Source organism: Lissotriton helveticus, chromosome 5_1 (genome assembly GCF_964261635.1).
Source record: "Lissotriton helveticus chromosome 5_1, aLisHel1.1, whole genome shotgun sequence".
NCBI classification, from domain to species: domain Eukaryota; kingdom Metazoa; phylum Chordata; class Amphibia; order Caudata; family Salamandridae; genus Lissotriton; species Lissotriton helveticus.
The window spans coordinates 231,183,472-231,205,717 of record NC_136065.1 but is presented as its reverse complement, the minus strand read 5'-3'; the positions used below and the strand labels follow the sequence as shown (position 1 = coordinate 231,205,717).

The 22,246-nt window shown below is 42.6% G+C and overlaps 1 protein-coding gene across 1 annotated transcript in view; it reads right to left on the bottom strand.

Annotated features, from left to right (window-relative positions):
• Nucleotides 1–3,990: 3,990 nt before the first annotated feature.
• C8G (complement C8 gamma chain) overlaps nt 3,991–22,246 on the bottom strand; it is a 40,050-nt gene continuing 21,794 nt past the window's right edge. The window contains exons 4-7 of the mRNA XM_078642086.1: nt 19,967–20,074; nt 13,998–14,099; nt 6,562–6,600; nt 3,991–5,104 (exon numbers count right to left, since the gene is read on the bottom strand). Coding sequence (XP_078498212.1) covers nt 5,100–5,104; nt 6,562–6,600; nt 13,998–14,099; nt 19,967–20,074 — 254 coding nt within the window. The 3' untranslated portion in view covers nt 3,991–5,099. The remainder of the gene's footprint in view (nt 5,105–6,561; nt 6,601–13,997; nt 14,100–19,966; nt 20,075–22,246) is intronic.

Sequence of the window (22,246 nt, the reverse complement as noted above, 5' to 3'; positions counted from 1 at the left end):
TGATCCGCCCAACTGGCCATGGTCACCATCCCATGGATCTGCAAGACCAAGGTTGGAGAAAGATCCTTCTCCCACCTTGCTGCGAAGACCTGGAACTCCCTGCCGCTGCACCTCAGGAAATCACCATCGCTGCCTCAATTCTCGAAGGACCTCAAGACCTGGCTCTTTGACTGAACCGCCGACCCACCCCCCTCTGAGCACCTCTGGACCATTACTTGTGAGTAGTCTTGCTTTATAAGAAACCTGATTGATTTATTCGTGGTCCAGACAGCATTGTTAAGGCACAGCATGTTTCAAGCCGCAATTTACAGGCTGCCCCCCTCCTTTGCTTCCCTCTCCCCCAACATTTAGAAATGTAAGCGACAGTGCAATAAATGCAGATATCATTTGATGAATATGTGGTATTGCTTGTCAGTCAGTAGGAGTTCAAAAGATAATGGGTGGGGCCAGGAGCAGCATGCACATCATGTACCCAGAAGATACCTTCAAGCAGGAACTTCCTGTGGTAGCTCTTGATTTAGTGCATTGCTCAGGGTCTTTCCAGGTTTTGGTCTGAGGGATTCATGGTTCCAATCCTGACCATAAACTAGGTTTGGTGAACCAAACTCCTGTCCCCATTTTAAGAGCTGCACAATGAGTGCGGAAACTTTTTGTATTTAGTGTGCATAGGTGAACTATCAGAATTCCATGTTTTGGCAGCATTGAAGTAATTGAGCCCCTTCCACCCCCACACCTTTATTGTAACAGAGTACACTTAGTGCCTGATTACAACTGGGTGGCTAATTCTAACCTATGCGTAAACTCTTCTTTACGCATGGGTCAGAATTATGAGTTTGAAAGTATTTAATACAGCAAAGATTATTGGATGCATTAAATAACTCAACCTTCTTTACATTTCGGTAGGTCAAACCTACACAAATGTAACTGGGGAAAAGTATACAGAATTTACTGTATCATGTGGATCTGGGTGCGTTAAACATCAAAATCTGCATGTTATTCCCCACAAACTCTTATAGGTGTTATTTATTGTACATGCTGCACCAATTGAAGCTGCGTCCCAACATTCTTTCCTTCTTTTTCTCCATTTGGGACTTTTTTTTACTAAGACTGGCTTCCCATCTCTGACCATTTAACTTTCTTTGTGTTTTAAAAGGATTTTTTTTGCAGAGCTGCAGACACCACAGGCTCATAAAAAAGTATAGGTGTTAACACCACCCCTTCTTAAGCTGTGAATGTGGGGGCTTCACAACGCCATTGGCCCTTCTGACTGGATGCAAGCCTCCTGCCTTGGTTGACAGAACCTGTTCCATAGAGCTGGTCGCACATTGACGGGTCTCACACACTAGGTGTGATTTTCACTTCATGGAACACAATGACACATAGGTCTTGGAGCACACTATTACTCACTAGGTTTGAGTCTGTTGTTTTCCTGCTCAGTTTCTCTCATTTAATGAGTCACACTTCATGGAGAACATTCTCATTTTTAGGTCGAGCATTCAAGATCTCTTGTAGATACTTTAGTATATACTTATATGTGTATGTAGTTTGTGGGCTCTGGAGATCAGCCCTAGGACTTTTCTGCTTCCGCTTAGGGACTTTTTTCTGTTCAACTGCCACTATATAACTGTCTTGATAGAAAACGACCAGTAGAGGTCAGTAAAATACCAAAATTGCTTTCTGCTGAGGGACTTTCTTTTTTTAAAATGTTCTGCCAACTCTCTCTATGTAACTTTCTTGATAGAAAAACGACCAGCAGAGTTCAGTAAAATACCAGAATCACTTTAGCCTTCTCTATATTCCAGTCCATAGAAATTGTTTTCCACAAGCACCCACGGACAATAATATTTGTGATATGACCACCGAAGGCCCTGATTTTATATTAAAAACAGAGATTTGAACTATACCATTTCCCGCTGAAAGTCAATATTTCTCGCCATGTGTTCCCATACCTGGCGTGTCGCACAGTTTGGTGCTTACTTTCCCTCCATGTTAAAGAACAGTAGATGTTTCAGCACCCAGGCTAATGTGCTGCATAGCTAAATACATATAAGAACCCAAAGACAAGACCAATTGCATTGCAAATGCTTGTTTACCATTCTCACTGTTACCATTGACTTTAATGAGGCCTGCACCATCGATTTTAATCCAACCCAGGACCCTCAAATCTCACTCTTGGCCTCGAGCTATCGGCTGAGGCAATGCCTAGGGGGCACAGGTGGTGTTTAGCGATGGAACACAATGAGTTCAAGCTACTAAAGGACCAGGGCAAGAATGAAAAAGACACCTTCTTGAAACAATCTGTAAAAAGTACAAAAGGTTTAAAATATCCTGTTGAGAATGTGTTCATAGCCGTGCTTTCTGTTAGTGCTTGATGGGTGTGAACCATAATAGGAGAGAGACAGACAGACAGACAGACAGACAGACAGAAAGAGGAAGACTAAGAAGAAGAAACAGAGCAGGAACATTGGAAGGAGAGTGGAAAGAGTCAAGAAGGAACAAAGGAGGAATGAAAAAATGAAAAAATGAAAAAGACAGTGAGAGAGCAGAGAATTGACAATGTAGCAAATACACATTCAGCACGCATGTCACAAAACTGCCTGAGGCACAGGTAGCAGGCTGCTACAGAGTAAGTGGTTGGTATTGGGTGTAGCATCAGCTTGCGCTATGCAGGGAAACTTACCCAGGCTTCTAGTACTCTGTTCACTGAGATCTATCCATAACTATCATGTGGGAAGTGGCTGAAAAGTTGCACCAGGAAGGCTTTCATGTCAATAATTATACCAGCACACCTCAAGATCTCTACTTGGAAGAACATGCCCACAGCTGTGTTTAATTGACTATATGTATTCTCAGACTGTTCAAACCAAAATATATGCTTATAAAATCTTACATGGAACTAGTTCTAACTAGATAATGATTGCTGTAGTATTGAAGGTTGCTGCTTCCTGTTTACAGGATCCAGGAAAAGTGACCTCATCACTCTTAGACTCAAGGATCTCTACTGGTTTCCACTCACAGCCACAATTCAATTCAAGGCTCTGTGCATGTGCACTTGTTACAGTAATGAGAGGGTAATGGGCTCTAGAAAATCCATAGCAATTTGAAGGCAATTATTTGAAAAGAAAAAGTGTCAGATTAAACACCAGGACCAAAGCCTGATCTCCCTCTGACTCGCATCTTGGCTAATCAGTGCCAAGCATCTTCCCGTTCTTCTGGATTTGGCCTCCTGTCCTCTCCTGGGATTTGTGGCAGCCAGGCGCTAAAGTCGCTTTCCTGCCCTTTATCCCTTAAATGTAATCCTAGTGGCGGAAATATCCAACTCTCTCATGTCCAGATAATACTTCCCAGCTATGTGCTTATATATCCACATCTAAATCACCCAGCCTAATCTGTTTCTTTAAGAAAAACAAAAAACAGATGGGTTGAATTCTTGAATTCATCTCAGCCAAAATAAATTACCTTAGGTCCCATTGCAGTGCATCATTTTGTTTGCCTACTATGTCACTCTAGGCAGAGATCAGCCATAATCTAATCAGCCTTGGTACTGCTCCAATAGGAACAGTCCAGTCTGTATTGCCGGGCTACGTCCCCACCAGCTAAGATCAAAAGCAACTTCAGACTGGGATTGGCCAATTTAGGCCTCATCAGTGAGGTATAGCTTGAAGCCTATTGCACAGTGAGAAGTGTCCCCTTGACTGGTTAATCCTTACTCCCTCCTTACATGCTCATTCTAGCCTAAAAAGGACAGTGTTGACACATCAAGCCAGACTTGTAAGAACATCATCTTATACCCATTGTTTGTATAGACCACTACTGTTTTCAAATGGTACTCCCTGTGAACCATTTTTTACTTCCTAAATTAAGATCCACAATAAATTAACGCCAAATAATATTCAGTACTGATTTGAAAAGTACTATGGGAAAGAGATTAATGCAAATAAATGATGACAAAACTAAAGGCATGTCTAGAAAGAGACCAGAACATATATGTTAATGTTTAATCATTTTATTTATTTATTTTATTTGAAAAGTTTTATAAAGCGCAAACATGACCTAAAACGGGTATTAGAGCGCTGTACAAAGGAAGGTACATGGCAAGAGGTAAAAACATGAGTACAGAACAAAATAGAATACAAGAAGTCCCTAAGAAAAGTTGTAGCAAGCAGTACATTACAAAGGACCTGTGAAGAGAAACATAATAAATTTTGAGCAAAAGGTATAAAAGTCTTTCAAGCAGGTGATGGAAGAAGATTGAGATGGCATCAGGGCTATGTTGTTTCCAGAGGTTCTAAGCACAGATCATGAAATAGGAAGAAACCCAGCTAGGTAGCATTCCCAGGTAACTATCAGGGATTGGGTTTTACGGTTTCAGCCAGAATCTGCTCCCCCATGATAATCAGCATTTCATTTGTATTCCTTTGTTATTGAACTCCTATCAAAAGTTTCAATTTGCTTGTTATTTGAAATTCGGCCTGTAGAGGATGTGAAAGGACAACATGTCTTTCAAGAGTGACACACCTCTCCATCTAGCATTAACAAGGACTTCTGTATTTTTTTTACATGTCAGTGGCATGAGTCCTGCACTTCACTAGGCGGGAGAATTACAGTACCTGGTCCGATTAAAACTGGTTTCTGACACTTCAGAGGAAGGTGCTCACCTGCCTGTATGTCTCAAATTTAGGGTCCTCTCCCAGTTCCCAAGCTAGACATATGACTGGGAAATTCTGGTGCATGAATAAGAAGCTTAGCCTGGGGAATGCATATATAGCCGAAACACATCAGTATGTAGGTTACAGGATGTAGGTTACAGTATGTAGGTAGCACACCTGCATTCTTGCATTGAACATGACCTGAACATTGTAATGTTTCTCTCATTGAAATCATTAGCTTCTTAAACAACAAACGTCGAAAAAAATAATGCTAAATGAATCCCTGGTGGCGCCATTCGTAGATGTTGATGTTGATGTTGAAAGTATTTGTAAAGCGCTCTGTGACCAAGCGGTTTCGTACGAGCTCAAAGATAGGTTGGGACTGATTCCTGCAGCACTCCTGATGCAGACTGCCTTATCGTGGCACCTTGCTCCATCGCTCATCTATGGTTAAGCTGAAAAACATAGACATTGGGTATGGTTAAGACCCTGAAGTTATTTTTAGAAACAGCGCCCCATTGGGGTCAGCAAAAGGTGCAGCTGCGCCCTAAAGCCAGCCCTTTGAGGACATTTCAGTGGCGTAACGCAAAATAATGGCGCCCCCTGCAGGATGTGATGAGGAGCCCCTGAGTCTCTCATATCTCACAAATATTCATTAGCCTTTGGCTGAATGGGGCCCACCTGAATGTTTGAGGCCCCCTGAAGATCAGACCCACCTTGCGGAAGGACCTGCAGGGGCTTCTGTTATGCCCATGGGACATTTAGGGCGCCACCGTTCAGTTACTCCCATAAGCCAATGTGGAGCAGAAACTCATTAAAAATGTTTGGAAGACAATAATTAAATAGACCAGAATAAAAACTAGATTGTAGCATATGGTAAATAACATTTTAGTGGACCTCTTGATTAAGTTATAGACCTAATTACAAGCATAGGTGCTATTTATCACACCTGGTAATTAACAATATCCTGGGGTTCATTATTTATCAGGTGCATTAAACAGCACCTATTATGAGTTTTTGGGGAATCACATGCAGATTTTGGTGTTTAGAAAACTAAATCCGCATGGTCTGTAAATACTGTACATATTTCCCCTGTTAAGTTTCGTCAGGCTTGACCTGCCGAAATGTAATGAATGGTGGGTTAGTTTATGCATTCGACAATTATCGGATGTGTTACATAAAACTAAACTCATAATTCTGTCCCCTGCGTAAACAGGGGTGTACATACGGGATGGAATTAACCACCCAACTTGTATTGAGGGCCATAGTATTGTGCAGTTGGATATCTTGTGATTTCTCCCCCTGCCTAAAATGGTCTAATCTTGACATCATTTTGGGGTTCTGGTGACATGTACAAATCATCTAGCCTTTCGCCTGTGGGATATGATTTCCATAGAACCCTTTGATGGCAAAATTGTACCATATTGCACAGCTTCCCAATATGTGAGGGACCTCATAGACCGTTTTCCTCCACCCTTGTAATGACACAAGATTGCCTTACAATACTTTGGCAGATTTTGTTACAGTCAAAAACTACTCTCATTCATCTCCATATCTATACAGTCACTATCTGAGGACTTTCTCACCATTAAGTTGTACAATAAAAACATTTACTGTGGGTGGGGGCAGATAATTCCCAATATTTCCAACAAGGAAGGTTGTTTTCTTGCATTTTATGGTAAACTATTTTTATCTAAGTGAGACTTTCTCTCCTTGTTGAAGTTACCATGTACAGCAAATGGTAATTTTTAAGAGGACCTTACACAGGATACAGGGGTAGTTTAGGAGATAATGGGGACTATGGCTTGGTTGTGAGTTCTTGCTTATGAGATCCAAGCAGGCTTCTGATGGCCATGCAAGTGCATCCATTGACCCAGTTACTTAGGCCTCTGCTTTTAAGCCGAGTACTTACCCGTGAGAATATGAAACTGGTCCGCTGACTCGCAGAAACCTGGAGGCAAGATAAAAGGTGACATTGTTAATCCTAGAATTTAATTGAGATTCCAATCTTCAGCAAGAGGGATTTCAACATTGCTATAGCATTTCACCTTTAGGACAGGATATCTCAGGGAGCGGCACAAGCAGATATCATTTCGCTATTGGCCAAGAGTGGATCAGAGGTCTGGAACCAGGACGCAGAAACCCCCAGTTTATTGGCAAGATATCCCAGAGGTTTGGCACTGACGAGTACAATTCTTTCATCTCCATGATTCAACATCTAAGGGATTTGTACAGCTCTACAGGGCCTGTCAGGTACTGACTGGAATGGCTCAGCACATGGGCCTAAGGATACCAATATTTAAGCACTCATGCATTGAAGGATGTGGGATTTGCACCAGGATGCAAAGCTTTTCGGAGACAGTGCTAGGTAATTGATGGCACCATCAAGGTGACACTACACCTTTGTCCTCTCTGGTTACCCCATTCCTATCTCCTCCAGGGTTAGCCCATAGATATCAACTATGTCAGGTATTGGTTTGGATGTAATGGAGGTGGTATGGTAAAATAGAGCTTTCCTAAGCAGCAGGGTGCCAGAGAATGGCACATGGTTCAAAAACCTTTAATATCGACTGTCTAAGAGGAATGACATTGGGGCACATAGATATTAATATTTGAGGGGTTGATTACGAGCCAGTCAAAGCAGTATCCTGGGGTTGGGGGTAGCTCCAGCTGTTTTTAGGTGGCCCAGTGTCCTTGCACCTGAAGTTACCGGGTGTAGGAACACTGAGCCCAGTTTGACTGTAAGTGAATCTGCAGCCAGGAAAACCATCTGCGGGTGTGTTTTAGTCATAGGCCACAGGCACAGCCTGACTTCATTACACCCTCCTATAACGCTCCACCCCAGCAACCCCCTAGCCTGCCCTGTCCCAGACCCCCCAGACCCCCAGTAACTCAAGTACCCCTGCATCTTGGAATGTGTAATAGCCTCATTAGGTGTAGATAACCTTTGAGGATTGCCACTTGGATAAAAAGGTTCCTATTCTTACCATCAGGGATTTTGCAAATCCTCTGAGAGTAAGGAATTGACACATTGCTTTGGTTTCCAGCGCTTCAAATCCCCTACGCCTGTTTTCGTCTTTTGATTTTGACGCATCCCAGGTACTTTGTGACAAAAGTGACCCATCCATAGTTTCCTATGACCTTTACTATAATGAACCTTTTAAAAGTGATATCTTGAGTTGCGTATGTTGGATTTTTGTCATTTTGTTCTTGTTTTATTCAGATAAATATTGGTTATTTTTCTAAACTGGTGTGGTGTCCATTTGTAGTGTTTTCACTGTGTTATTGTGTGTGTTTTGCACACATGCTTTACACATTGCCTCTGAGATAAGCCTGACTACTCTTGCCAAGCTACTAAGGGGGTGATCAGGGGTTATTTTAGCTGTGTGACTCTTTTACCATGACTAGAATAAGGGTCCATGCTTGGACAGGGTGCACACCTCTGCCAACTAGAGACCTCTATTTCTAACACTTGCTTTAAAACCTAGGTCAAATACTACTACTAAAATTTTTATTTTGACTTAATTTTACTCATTTGGTAGTATGCCTGCCTTATATCTGTCACCTGGACTACTTGACTCTTTTGGTGTCAGTGCACACAGTGCGCTGCTGCCCCTGTGGTTGGGTTGGCACTTCAGTGCTAAATTTGTATTTTTAAAAAAGTAAGTGCCAGGGCCGTTCTCAGGAGGCCACTGCAGCCTGAACCACCCACTGCCCCTGCCAGCACTGCCAACAGCAGTACCAATTGAACTACTAACCATCGCATTCCTACAATGACAAGACAATTCAGCCTTCTTTAGATCATCCAAAGCTATAATGATGGCATGAGTGGCAGGTAATGTTCTTTTTCATTCTACATTGACTTATTAAACCCTGTTGCTTTTCTCAGCATACAGCGCCATCATGTGGTGGACAATCACTAGAGCCGGTGCTGACATTTAAGTGCCTGTGTCAAGCACCCTGAACCACTGGCTCAAATTAAGCACTGCACTATGTAGATGCTTAATATGTAGTTCAATCAAAACTGTTAATTTAAATTGGTATCTGGTATTTTGCTTCAGATTCCTCCTTCTCTTGTTTCAGAGTGGACACTGCCATGGCTTTCAAAACAGAATCCTTAACTGAATCCAGGTCGACTGAAGAAGTTTAGTGAACCGCAGTTAAAAAAAGTAAAATACATCTGATAACAAGTCTTTATAACCTGAGCCTTAGACTTTGCCGAGCTGGTAAATTCTAAAGATCTCTTGAAGTGTCTGAGGAACTTCTAAGATAGCCATATGTAGGCTGTTAGGTGTCTCGCCTACAGATGAACTTCAGCAAACCGTAACTGTCCTTATTCATTGGAAAAAATTCAGTTGCGCAAACGTTTTAGAAAGTCCTAGAGAAAACGCTTCTCCAATTTTCAGAGCCTTCCCTGATCATATCCTATTGCTAAAATATTTTAAGCCATCTTTCTTAGCTTAGTGGCAGACTGCACCTTATTTACTTGTTCCTTTCTTCCCTCTACCTTCACTACACCCCTCTCTGGTCTTTCTTTGCTGTCCATGATACAGAGCCCTCTGGTCCTGGATTCCCTCTTTCCTTTTGGTGACTCCCTATGACCACCACCAACATCTTAATACAATTTATTAATTTGGACTTTTGTTGAACACAAGGAAGCCTTTCAGGGCTGGCAGTCGTTATGATTATTATTATGATTAATATTATTAATATTATTATTATTAGTAGTAGTAGTAGTAGTAGTAGAAGTAGTAGTAATAGTAGTAATATTGCTATCAAACATGTATGTCTGAAATACAACTTTACTATATAGGCATGTGTAATTACCCTATGTGTATGTTCATGTATGTTTTCGGAATTATATTATTTATCAGTTTTTACAGTTGCAGTTGCCATTGACATTTGTAGTCTCAACGCATGATCAATGTGTAACTCGAAAATTGCCTCATTTAAAGAGGAACCTATTCACATTTTTATTGTTGGCATCCAGTTCTCCAGCAATTACCGTAGAAAAAAGGGTTAAATAGGTGTTTTGTGAGAGGAACACTCCTTGGTGGGTGCTGTTAAATGGAAGCAGGGCCTCGTTAAAATTGGGAGGCAAAAATTTGTAAATTGAGCACTCTCTAATTTGTGATTGGGTGGGGTTTGCAAACTAGCGAGTATGCAATTAGCAGCGGATTATAATTGTACTACCTTGGAATGGGGAATAACCTGTTAATTGTATGTGTTATTGCCCGTTCCATGTTGCACAAACAGCACATATTCATTATTTGCTCCCACGATGTTCATCAAGCTTGCCTTCCGCGAACACCCATGACTTGTATACAAGTTATAATCTTATTGTTGGCACAAACAGGAGTTTGAGCACAAAACAGGATTCCCTGGCCCGCCTAGTTGTGATCGGAGCCTAAAGGCGTCATTCAGGGTTTTGCTGAGCACTAGTATCATGTAGGTCAGCAGGTCCCACACTGCACAGAGCCTGTGGTTCTCTCACCTCCTTCAGAGTCCCCAAAGTAGAGCCAGATGCGTTTATGGTTTTCTAAATATGTTGTGAGGGCAGGCAAGAGAAATGTAGTGAGGACAGCGACTAGGTGAGGGTTGCATGTAGCAAGCATCATGTGTTAGGTCATTGTTGTTCGTTTACAGCCCCCCGTGGCCTTAAAATGGTGCTTTCTTTATTCACTTTTTCTGCACTGTCAATTCTTCCAATGGTTCCTAGTAGGGAGGAAGTGATGTGCCGGCGGCTCCCAACAGGGACCTAACAGGGTCGTGCTTCACAAGTATTTACGGCCTCGTCATCATATGGAGTAGGTCTTTTAGCTATAGCCGCCCTGTTATCCACTCGTTTCTGAGGCTCTGGAGGCACGCGTTTTGTCTGAAATTTCCAGATTCTCAGTACTTTGGGAAATTCCCGGAACATAGCCTTTGTTTCTGTGGGATTTTGAATACCTTACAGAAGGGCACATATTTGTCGAAACCTCTTGTAACATGATTGCCACATAACATTTAGCAGATACCTGTTCATTGGTTCTTACCAGGGGCACAAGGAGATCAGATGGCATAAGTCCTGCTTGGGTTTAGTTTGCATTGGCAGCTATTCCTGGCCCTCTGGTACCATCTGTGCTCTGGTTCTGCCAGAGGAAGAATATTTGCTTTTGCTGTTGTAAATTTCTGTAAATTCTTGTTGGCTTTTAGTAACTATGGTTTTATATCCCAGTGATCTCAAAAACAATGAGTCACGGAATAAGTTACAAGTGGTTTATTTTTCAAATCATTCTGCTTTTTCCCCAAAGCGCTTTATCGTTCACCATCCAGTCGGGTTTTCATTGGTATTAGCATGGCTTATGTTTTTTGCCAAGTTAAGATCTGCAGACCAAAACCGCGGTGTCCACTGCTCAAGTGCACATGCGGTTTTGGATTGCTCCCTCAGCGTCATCAATTACAGATGTGTTTTTAAATATTCTTGAGCACTCTCGCGCCCCCAGCCCTGATTATCTGTCTCATTCAACTTAAAATTAAATTTGCCCTGTGCATTATATGCTACCAGGCCTTTCCAATTACCTGCCCTCTAGACGCTACTATTTCCATTACATTGGTAATGAGACATTCCTCTACTACACCATGGCACTTTGCGCATCTCAGACGCCTAGTTATATTGGTCCCGATGAAGACCTTAATATCTGTAAAGGATTGAAACATCATCAACATTTCATACTGACCCTTTTTGTATATAAGAATAATGGAAACTGATTGGACTGTATTGCTATTACTTAGATTGTGACATAAATAATACAGTCTTAAGTCACACGTATCACTCTTGCTTGCCTGACACACGTATCACTCTTGCTTGCCTGAGCACACCGTCACGTTGCGTTTGCTTCACTACCCACTATTATGGATGTCAAAGAAAGTGTATTTGTATATTTAAATATTAATAGATTGTTTTAATCTTACTTTTGTTATCCAAGTCTGATTCTTTATTACGTAGGGGCCCCTGTTTCCTGAAAGCATTATTTACCCCAGTTCTCTATGTACCCGTGGGTCTCCCTTGTGTCTTGTAACATGTTCACACATGTACATCCAAAAGGTAAGGTCAATCAGTCCTTTAATTTTTAACCTATTTTTTTTTGGTTTTCCATTTAATCGTTTGATTGTCATTACATACTTATGCAGGAAATATTTTACAAAACATTGCACGCTTGCCAAAACTTTGCTCACTTGCCAAGGCCAGGGCTACTGGCTTTGCCAATGCCTGTCTCCTGTTTGTTACCATGCTGGCTGGCTGAAGTCTATGGTGATGTGACCTATCTTAGTGTTGGCATGGCCCATTTGTGATTCCACAGTAAGTAACGGTGGTGGGAGTTTCGTTTTTTTATGGCATAAGTGATATTCGACGGCCGCAGATGATGTTGGCAGCGACTATCAAACATCTTTGCTTATTCTGCCTTGTGAAGATGCACAGACAGTCGTAGTTGACGAGAGAAGTCTAGCATCAAGAGAGTAACTGCACATACACAGGACAGCAGCCACATACTCTCTTCCGCACTTTGGTTTCCCTGGAACTGCCTTTTCTACCCTTGGACTCAGGGACCGTGAAAGCAGAGGAGGCAAATAGGAGGATCAGGGTGTGGCAAGGAGACAACACTACGCTGCCAAGGGCATTAAAGTATTAACAATGTAAGTTCTGCTATCTTTAGAACTTTGGTGAATTGTTTTCAGTGGCCACATACAGTGCTTAATTCTGGCCTGGACCTTCTCAACGTCGTACACATATAATCAAGCCTAGAAGTGATAGCTTGTGCCGCTGGGCAACAAACAGAATCAGCCTGAAGACACTGAAGTGCTTTAGGTAGGAACAACAGACGACCCTTCATTCTATCCTTCTCTGAAACCAATGGAAAGTTTAAGAGGACATTAATGCACATTAATGCAGTTGCTGACCTCGAGGAAGTATGTTAATCATCTACGGATATTCCAAAGCCCTCTATGAAATCTCTGAAAACTTCTGTTGAAGCTTTTTAATATTAGTGGAAATCCAGCTTCTCAAAAGGAAAACAAAGGACCATCCAAATTCGACCGTTTCCATAGAGGGATCAGTTCTATAGAAAGTGCTTTTAGCTGCAAACATAGGGCCAAATGTACGACCATGTTATTTTGCGAGTCGCAAATTGCGCTCAATAGCGAATCGCGATTTGCGACTCGCAAAATGACATGTTCAACATGGGGTCGCAAATTGCATGCCTCATCAATATTCATGAGCCACTCGCAATTTGCGACCCCATTGAGAATGGCTGGCCCTCCCAGGTATGGTGGGCTGCTGGGCTCAGCAGACCTCCATGTCTGGGACTGCTTTTAAATATAGCTGTTTTTTTTAAATGCAGCCCGTTTTCCTTAAAGGAAAATGGGATGCATTTAAAAAAAAAAGAAAATGAAAAGTTTTCATTTAATTTTTTAAGGGCAGGTAGTGGTCCTTGGGACCACTGCCTGCCCCTAAAAAATAGTTTACTCTGCATTTGAAAAGGGGAAGGGGTCCCCTGGGGACTCCTTCCCTTTTGCGATTGCATTACCACCCTCTTGAACAGGGTGGTAAATTGCGAGTGTTTTGCGACCGCAATTGCGGTCGCAAAACATTCTTACGTAGGGTAGCAAGTCGCATTTACGAAGGAAACCCCTTGGAAGGCCCCTTCCTAATTGCGAGTCACAAATTCTATTTAGTGAGTAGCAAATAAATTGTGACTCGCTAAATAGCGTTTGTACATGGCCCTTTAGATTTTTGCATGCACAAACGGGTCGCAAACCCGTTTAAGCATGCAAAAACGGGTCGTACGTCTAGCCCTTAAGCAGTAGCGTTTTTTTTAAACAAGAGACATTAGAGGGGCCATCAACTATAGCGAATAAAACAGTTCTCTGTACAGTTATCTAAGGACCACCGACTGTGGGCATTCTTGAATTTTCCTCTGTTGGAGGGTGTCTGCGTGAGTTCTGAGACGTATTGTGACATCATTCAGCGAATGGCCCCTTTCATTTGATCAAGAAATAAAGCCTAAATATTCTGCACAAAATACACATTGGGAAAGAGAACTCAAAAATTCCAATCACCAGAGTGACTTGCTTAGAGCTTCTACATGTCACCGCAAAAGCAGCTTGCTGTGCTGGCCCTCAAGGAGCTTGGTATACTTGGCATTAAACAGTAGATGTTTTTCCACACTACAAAAGCCCTGCAGTTCTCCAGTCATGGAAAGACTAGTGCCCAGCCCTGTCCTGCCTTTCATGCTTTGTCAGATCATCGGTCTGTTCCAACAGAGCCATGAACCCGGAGAATTAAATTCAACTCAACTTGGGACTCACCGTATTTGGGAAAGTAGTAGATGAAATCCTCTTCTATGCCCTGCTCTTTGGCGCGTTGTTCGTATTTCTCGATGATGAGGCTTGCAACGGTAGCGCTTCTTGCTGTTGAAATCATCAAAGAATGTGAAAATTAGGCGGGTCTGCGCAATGTTGGAAGTACTGAGACAGGGATGGTAGCACAAGTGTACCTGAGCTAGATACATCCTTTTCAGCCCCTTCCAGTCATTTCTATGGCTTCAAATGCGCTCAGTGATCAAGGTTGGTCTAAGAGCTTCAGATTTTGAGGATATGCATATAAAATAACTTTACATACAATGAACTAAAAGTTGCTCAGTCAGCATTAATTTTGAACATCTGTGGTGGCTGCTCACTCATACTCCAACACGAGCAACTATAAGGATTTTAGTTTGCATATCAGTGTATTGTGTGCATTCATGTACAAAATCTTTTAGATTATCCAAGATTACAAATCATAAAATGTCATGCTTGTATCTATTGCTATTTTTGTTTTTTCAATGTGTCATTGTAATGTCAGGGTTTCTCCGGTAGAAAACATAAATGTATAGGTGCAGAGCTGACATCTTTAAGGACAGACACAATCACATTGGAGCATACATAAGCCCACATACAGAAGAGTGTCATACTTACAGAGACCTTATTGGGGATCAGCGTTTTTGACATTTGACTCCACCCAGGTTCAAATAATGTATGGAGGGAGGGGAGAAGTAGATGGGAGGGGAGGGAGAAGTTATCTTCTCACTTACTGCTAAAAAAGGACCAGTGAAGGGCGTACATGAGTAGTTTGGATTCAGGGACTTCGTAAGGATTTTGGGGGCTCTGGACCAAATGTATTTTGGGTGTCCCTGTTCAGAACAGCTTTGCATTTATGATCCATTTTCAACTCTTTCATGCCCCCTTGGCCAGGTCTCTGACAGTGGACAGGCACACTGGTCCAAATTCTAAATGTGTTTAAATCTAATATGTAAAGATGGTGAGGTATGTTTTCAATATTGTAACACAGCAGCAGTTCACTAATATCACTGCAAATAATCTCTGGGACATATGAATATGTGAGGCCTTGCTTTGATCTTAAAGAATGAAATATAAACACAACATTTATCTGCAAAATGTTGGTTTCAAATACCTTTTTCATTTCATTTATTTTGAATATGGGTGATGTGTGAGAGTCTAGTATAATCTGTGTAAGAATTGTTCAGGGTCATTAGGGTAAGACTCTCTGCAGAGCCGAGCTGGCTCTCTCAGGTGGCCCTCTGAAAGGCTGGGGCCCTGGGCCAGAGCCCACTTAGCCCATGCCGTAAAACGTCTCTGTTTGAATTGTCAATTTTTATTTTTAAATGAAAAGCTATGAAGCAGTGACCAGGCAGGCAGACATGAGACAGGGTAGGTACCCTGTGATGTGTTGATGGTCCCTGTATACTTTACCCATGGCAGGTGGGGAGACAGAAAACAGACAGAGAGGCTAAAGGATGAAAATGCATACCCTGATTGGTCCTGGATATCAGAAGGAATGCTCTAGGAGGAGTAGACCAATCAGCTGTGATTCTGGTCTAGCGGCTAAGTAAGGTGGCAATCTCCATCTCTCTCCACAGCCACCACCCCAGGTGTCTGAGTGAAGGCTGTGGCGACTTACTTGTCTCGCCACATTCGCTCCTGGACCTTGACTACAAAATCATAATTCATAGGAGGCCTACACTCAAAGGGCGTGCTGAAAGGTCAACGCGAGTCACCACACTGAAGAGGACAGGTGTCTGATCTCTAAGAGTGTATATTTGGGTCGTGCAGTGTTTAAGAATTGAAATGTCAGGGATCTAACAAGTTCTATGTTGTTTTCCACATTAAGTTTGCCTGTGATGCCTTTTATTTTTGCTTCATTAGTGATGCTCGTTCTTTTTAATGACTTTTGTTGCTTTGGATGGTATCTATATATTGTAGATTGTTGGGAAAACATACATGTGCTTTGATTATTTGGCATGCTGGATTTCTGGTACTGAAGATTGCACTAACGGTGTCAAAACATTTGGTTGTATTAATGTGGACCAATTGTTTATCAAAATAAATCAGTTATTAATAAAGGAAATGCATGTTTTTTGTAATAAAAGTCGAATGCAGCTGTTTTCCAGCTATATGGGAACCCCACCAGTTATGTAGAATAATTCTGATGACTTAACTGAATATTTTCTCTTTATGGAACATCTAGGTCGAATTATTTATTGATAATTGCTATCTAGCTTTCGCCTATGTAAAAAGGGGACATGTGATACATTTTTAAGTTTAGATGTTTTCCTATTCAGTTTACGCTGCTTTTCCTATGTAGGGAACATCCTGATAAAAAAACACAAACTATTCACACAAACTACTTTTGTTAGCCAAAATAACGTTTATAAGTGACAATGTTGATTCGCACTTTGTCTGCATGCCTTTCACAACCATCTCCACCTTTCTCACTGTCCTCTATACTTACCACTAACCCTTCATGCTCACATATCGAACTGCCCGCATATGTAGCAAACTCAGAATTGCTTTCAACAAGCCGTTTACATCAATCACATTCCCAACCCTGAAAAATTATACTCTACTTCTTGAGCATTTGGGAACCACCTTGGCCCCAGTTACGAGTCTGGAGGTCCACATACTGCCAGACACAGCCATTGAAACATCTTATCTGGCTGGAAGTTGCGTGCTCCAATAGCGCAGCTCATGCAAATGCCTGGTTGCACGCCCTTTCTGAAGCCTTGGTGCAAATATGCTCAAGAGAGCTGTGGAACTTAAAATTACCACACCTTCAGTTTAAAACAGCCCTGCATAGAAAGTTAGCCTGGGCGTAGCTCGCGTAGTAGCGCTACGCTTAGCCACGCGAAGTGCACTTCGCACTACGTGAGCTACGTGAACTGCATAGTGCACTGTGCAAAATGCTGTTCACACTGATTGCACAGTGCCGGATGCTTGTGCACACTGTGCAATCAGTGCAAACAGCATCTTCCACAGTGCAAGCGGTCGTTTTACGCCGCTCGAGTAGATTTCTACTCGAGCGGCAGCTTTCTCAATGCAGACTGGTAGTTTCTCATCGCGAGCAGTCGCAAGCATACGCGACCATTTGCAATGAGAAACCTGACCTCCCCGTGTTGAGCATCTCGCCGGGAGGTTTATTTTCCACGCTCGCAATCGGCAACTTGATGTTGCTAATTGCGAACGAGGAAAAAGTCTCGCCGGGATGTCATTTTGCTCGCTCGCGATCGCCAACTTGGTGTTGAGGACCGCGAGCAAGCAAAAAATGACCGCTGCACTACGCTATGCTACGCGTGTTTGCACTGTGCTACGTGCAATTCGTGTAGTGCGAAGTAGCGCAAACTTTGCAAACTACGCGAGCGCAGCGTAGTACTTCGCCAGGGTTAATAGAAAGGTAAAAAGTATATCTCTTAAATCTGTCCGAATACCATTTGCTAGAAGAGAACATGCCCATTTGGTCCTCAGCAGCTATGACAGAAGAGGTCCACAAAAATATATCAACGTGTCATTCTCTTCATATTATAAAATGAAATTCCTGCAGCTTCCTGCAGCTTCGGATGGGCTCTTTTGCGTCCTTAGACCTGTGGCCAGCATGGGCGGTTAAACCAGAGTCAAAAATATGCAGTTTGTGCTGTGTATTCCCGGAGTCAATAACTCACCTGCTTTGTATATGCCCTATACTCCTGGAAGACCGCAGAAGATTGCTTCGGCTCCTGTGGGCTAAGCAGGTGACACGGACATTGCCATCTGTCATCAGCTTCCTACTGAATAACGAGCAGCCGCAAGTGATCACCAAACTGGTAAAAATTTTGGGGAGTATGGTGAATCAATTAAGAATAAACTCAGAACCCCAAAGCGAAGAAGGGGAGGAACTTTGAAGTTCAGTAGTCTCAAAAGATTCCCCTTAAACAGACAGATAGTATTCTTTTTTTTAACCAAATTTAATTTATTACGGCAACAGTTGTCTATTGAATTGTATTTTTAACTGTTTAACTGCTGAGGAAACTTGCAGATGAACTACGGGTTATTTGTTATATTATTGACACTTACGAGAAACTGTGACAATAGCTATTATTTTAATTGTTCCTGGCACTCATACACTTTGACAGACTTCATTGTCTAAATAAAGTATTTTTGAATTTGAAAAATTTGCCAGACTTGCAGGTGCGTGGCAGTGGCGGTCTCCAGACCGCCCTATTACAATATAGGTGGTCAGACTGCCACACTTCTACTGTGGCCGCCAGGGAACCGCTATTCCTTGTAGTGATGCAGCAGTCAGGAGGCAGTAATATGATTGGCGGGACTGCCGTAGTCCTGCAAGTATATTACAAGTTTCCCCTCCGTCACGGTTTTCGTGGTGGTTCCACCATCATTAAACCATGGCGGAGAGGAAACAAAGGGGGCCCTACAGGGTTACTTATTACGTCACACCTTGTGGATGCACACATAGGGGCACAACATGTGCCCCCCTGTGTAGATGCATACCAGTTCCTGCACTGCATGAACTTTACTGTCCATGCTGTGCAGGAACTGTTTTTCTATTCCAATTGCAGTGCCCATTTTCAGGGCACCGCAGTGGGAACTTCAAAATCAAAGCCCGCCAGACAGGAGGAAACTCCTAATCTTTAGGGCGGTCTGACCATGGCTTTGGTGGTGCGGCAGTAGGGCATACACGGCGCAGCACCGCCAAAGTCGTAATGAGACCCCCATCTGATCAATGTTCCTACTGAACATTCTTCTAAAACACAGTTCCTCATTCCACTGCCTTGACCATGGACTCACTGCCCTCGGAACACCTCCTTATCCTAGACTGACTTGACCCAAACAAACAGCAATAAATCGTCTTTGCCCACTAAATCTCTAATCAGTTCCCCTCCGCACACTCATCCATGGACCACACAACCCATCCACTCTCCTAAGACTAAAATTTAGACATGCATTTGAAAACGGAGAATGGCCTAGGGTACATGGAAATCAACAAGTAGGCCGTAAATGCCCCGGCTTGGGAACTGCAAGTCTGACCAGGAATCTAGACATCATTCCCTTACTTCAATCTCACCATCTATTCCACATACTTCCCAGGATCTCCCAGCATGCTGGCCATTCTTCTTCTCCTCTAGTCTCTTCTACGTCCAAACAATCAAGGCCTTTGAGTTCTGCCCCAGTGTACTGTTGTTCCTCTTCAGCTTAATAATCTCCTTTCTGGCTTCTGCCACATGTTTTTTCACAACGGCTAACCCCACAATCCCTAACTCACACAGTCTACAGCTCATACAATCTACAAGCATTACTGTTATCCTGCCCCCTTCTGCTGAAAAAAAGTTTAGCTGCTAGCTCATGACCTACTCAAACATCTACAACTTCTATCCTCCTAGCTCCACTTCACCCAAACTGCTTTCAAGCAAGTGCCCAACTTCTTCACCACTATCACTCTCAACCATATCTCCCTATCCTTACCTCCTTGACCTCCTATTAACATTAGACACAGTGGAGCAGCCACAAAGGTCCTGAAGCTCACTGTGCCACAGATGTCAACCAGTACCAAACTGATGATGCTCAAAGGCAAAACGAAGTCTGGGCTTGCTTGCGCTCCTGCTCAGAGGGGATGTGGCCTAGCATGATGGATTTTTCATATTGGAACTGGAGGAAGGTTGATATGCACATGGTTGATTTCCATATCTTGTGGTGCAGCGGGCAACAAAGTATGGTTTACTGATGAGGCCCAGAGTTCTGTTTGAGATTAATTCGAGCATTCCACTTGTCATTTTTTGTTTTCATCACTCATACATTGAGCATCTCCAACAAGGACCTGATAGCAAAAGCTTATATTGCATTTCAGTATTGCAAACACCCTCTACATTCAGACCATGCTTGACATAGAAACAGAGAGTGAATACATCTTCACATAGTTGTCATTACCTTTTGGCACAAACCTTACTTACCGTAGAGCTTGACGGTGATAGTCCGCTGTTTCTGGAAGTATAGCACGGCATATGTGGAGTAGTCTGTCTCACCTACTACCACATCAACATTACTTTTATAGCCTCGCACTGTAAGTATACAAACAAACATATTAAATTGAGAAATCAATGAATTACACATGAGAAAAAGAGAAAAGAGATTTTGTATGCTACAAAAAAGTCTGGACTGTATTTGGAAACAATGGAAATCCCTGGTATACTAGGGATCAGGGACCTGCTTTTACTCTGCAATGGGTAGAAGGCTTTCTAGCCCAAGTTTCCTAAAGGCATGATTTTCTGATTTGTCAAAGTAATGTTGGATGTTGTACTGATTTAGGCTTTGAAATATTGCAATATTTCTACTTCGTAACGTTCTCTTCGAAGTTGTCTGTAAAACCTTTGATATTTTAGTCAACATAACTGGAATATTGTGCAGTAAAAAGATAAGTTCAGACACATTTTTAAACAGATCCTTAGGGGCATGAACCACCATTCACAAACCATATAGAGTGGGTAAACTCACAGTCTGACATCCAAGCCTCACGCTCAGAAAATACAATGTCCTACTGCTATTAAAACAAGCATTGGCAAAGCCAATAGGTCTCGCCTACGCTAGAGCTATTCGTTTTGGCAATGTGTTTTTTGCCATGTTATACACCAGAGTGGCTGCTGCTCAACACGGCTCAACGTTTGTGATGTGGGGTGTAGCAGGGGAGATTGTAGTGGGGTAGATTGGAGTGAAGTGGGTGGGGTTGGGCAGATTGGAGTGGGGAGATTGGAGTTAGGTAGAGTGGATTGGGGTAGATGAGGATGGAGTGGGGTAGATTGGAGTGGAGCAGGGAAGAGTGCAGTGAGGTAGACTGGGGTGGAGTGGGGAAGAATGGAGTGGGGTAGATTGGCGGAGAGTGGGGTAGATTGGGTAACATTTGAGTGGAGTGCGGTAAATTGGAGAGGAGTGGGGTAGATTGGAGTGGGATTGTTTGGAGTAGGGTTGATTGGGGGTATATTGGCATATTGTGGTGTGAGGTGGATTGGGGAGAGCGGAGTGGAGTGAGGGAGATTGGAGTGGAGTTGGGTAGATTGGGTGAAGTGATGTAGATTGGGAGGGTTGAACAGGGGTAGATTGGAGTGGAGTGGGGTAAATTGAAGTGGGGTGGAGTACAGTGGAGTAGATTGGAGTGGGGTAGATTGGAGAGGGGTGGATTGTAGAGGAGTGAGATAGGTTGGAGACGGGTGGATTGGGGTAGAGTGGAGTCAGGTAGATTAGAGTGGAGTGGCGTGGGGTAGATTGGTGTGGAGTGGGCTAGATTGGGGTAGATATGAGTGTGCTAGATTGTGTTAGATTGGAGTGGGATTTAGGTAGTAGTGTTCCTAGAGGAAACGTCCCCACTATTCATCATTTGAAATTGTATTACATACACAGTATAAAGCGTGACAAATTTAGTTAATGCAAGAAATATGTAGAAGGCAGGTGCTAAATAGGCCTCAAGCACCTACTACCTCAAGGTGCTGTAGGTACACATAGAAGTGAAACCGAACTAAGAGTACTGAATTGAGGCTTAACCAAAGCACACCTTATAAGTTCTATCTTTTAAGTGGTTGCTTATTTAGAGATCTATCTACCCTCTATAGACAATAGAGCAAAAAATACAACAATCATCAACTCCAAGAATGAAGATCCAAGTAGTCCACAGTAAATGCAATGTCAATCTTCTTCTGATTTCATCAATTCTTTATTAGTGTTCAAAAATTTCATATAAGATCTCCCAGCACGTAATTTGCAGACACGTGTTTCGTCTTGCACTAAGACTTTGTCAAGGCATAAATACTGTTGGTGAGTAATAGTATCCCAATGTCCGCTTGAGGTGCGCAGGACCACGAGTCTATCCTAAAGCAATGAACCAGGGTCAAGAAATCCTCATAAGATCCAAACATACGATCCAGATATGCAATTATAGACGTGGATATTGTCCTCACAAAATGCCATTATCGGACAGACAGAACGTCACAATCAGCACACAGCCCCAACAGTTGTATCACCTGGCCAAAGGTTACTTATAATTGCATAAAGTTGGATAAGGGTTGAAGACGTGGTCCTACGTACGCGACGAATAATCAGGTATCTCAGACCCGAGGAATCAGTGAAAATCCCCAGGTGCCGATATAGAAAAACACAATAAAATGCAGGGTCGCTAAATGTTGAACCCAATAATTAAAGCCTCCCAGATGTCACAACCATGGTACGTTGCGATCCGGATAGTT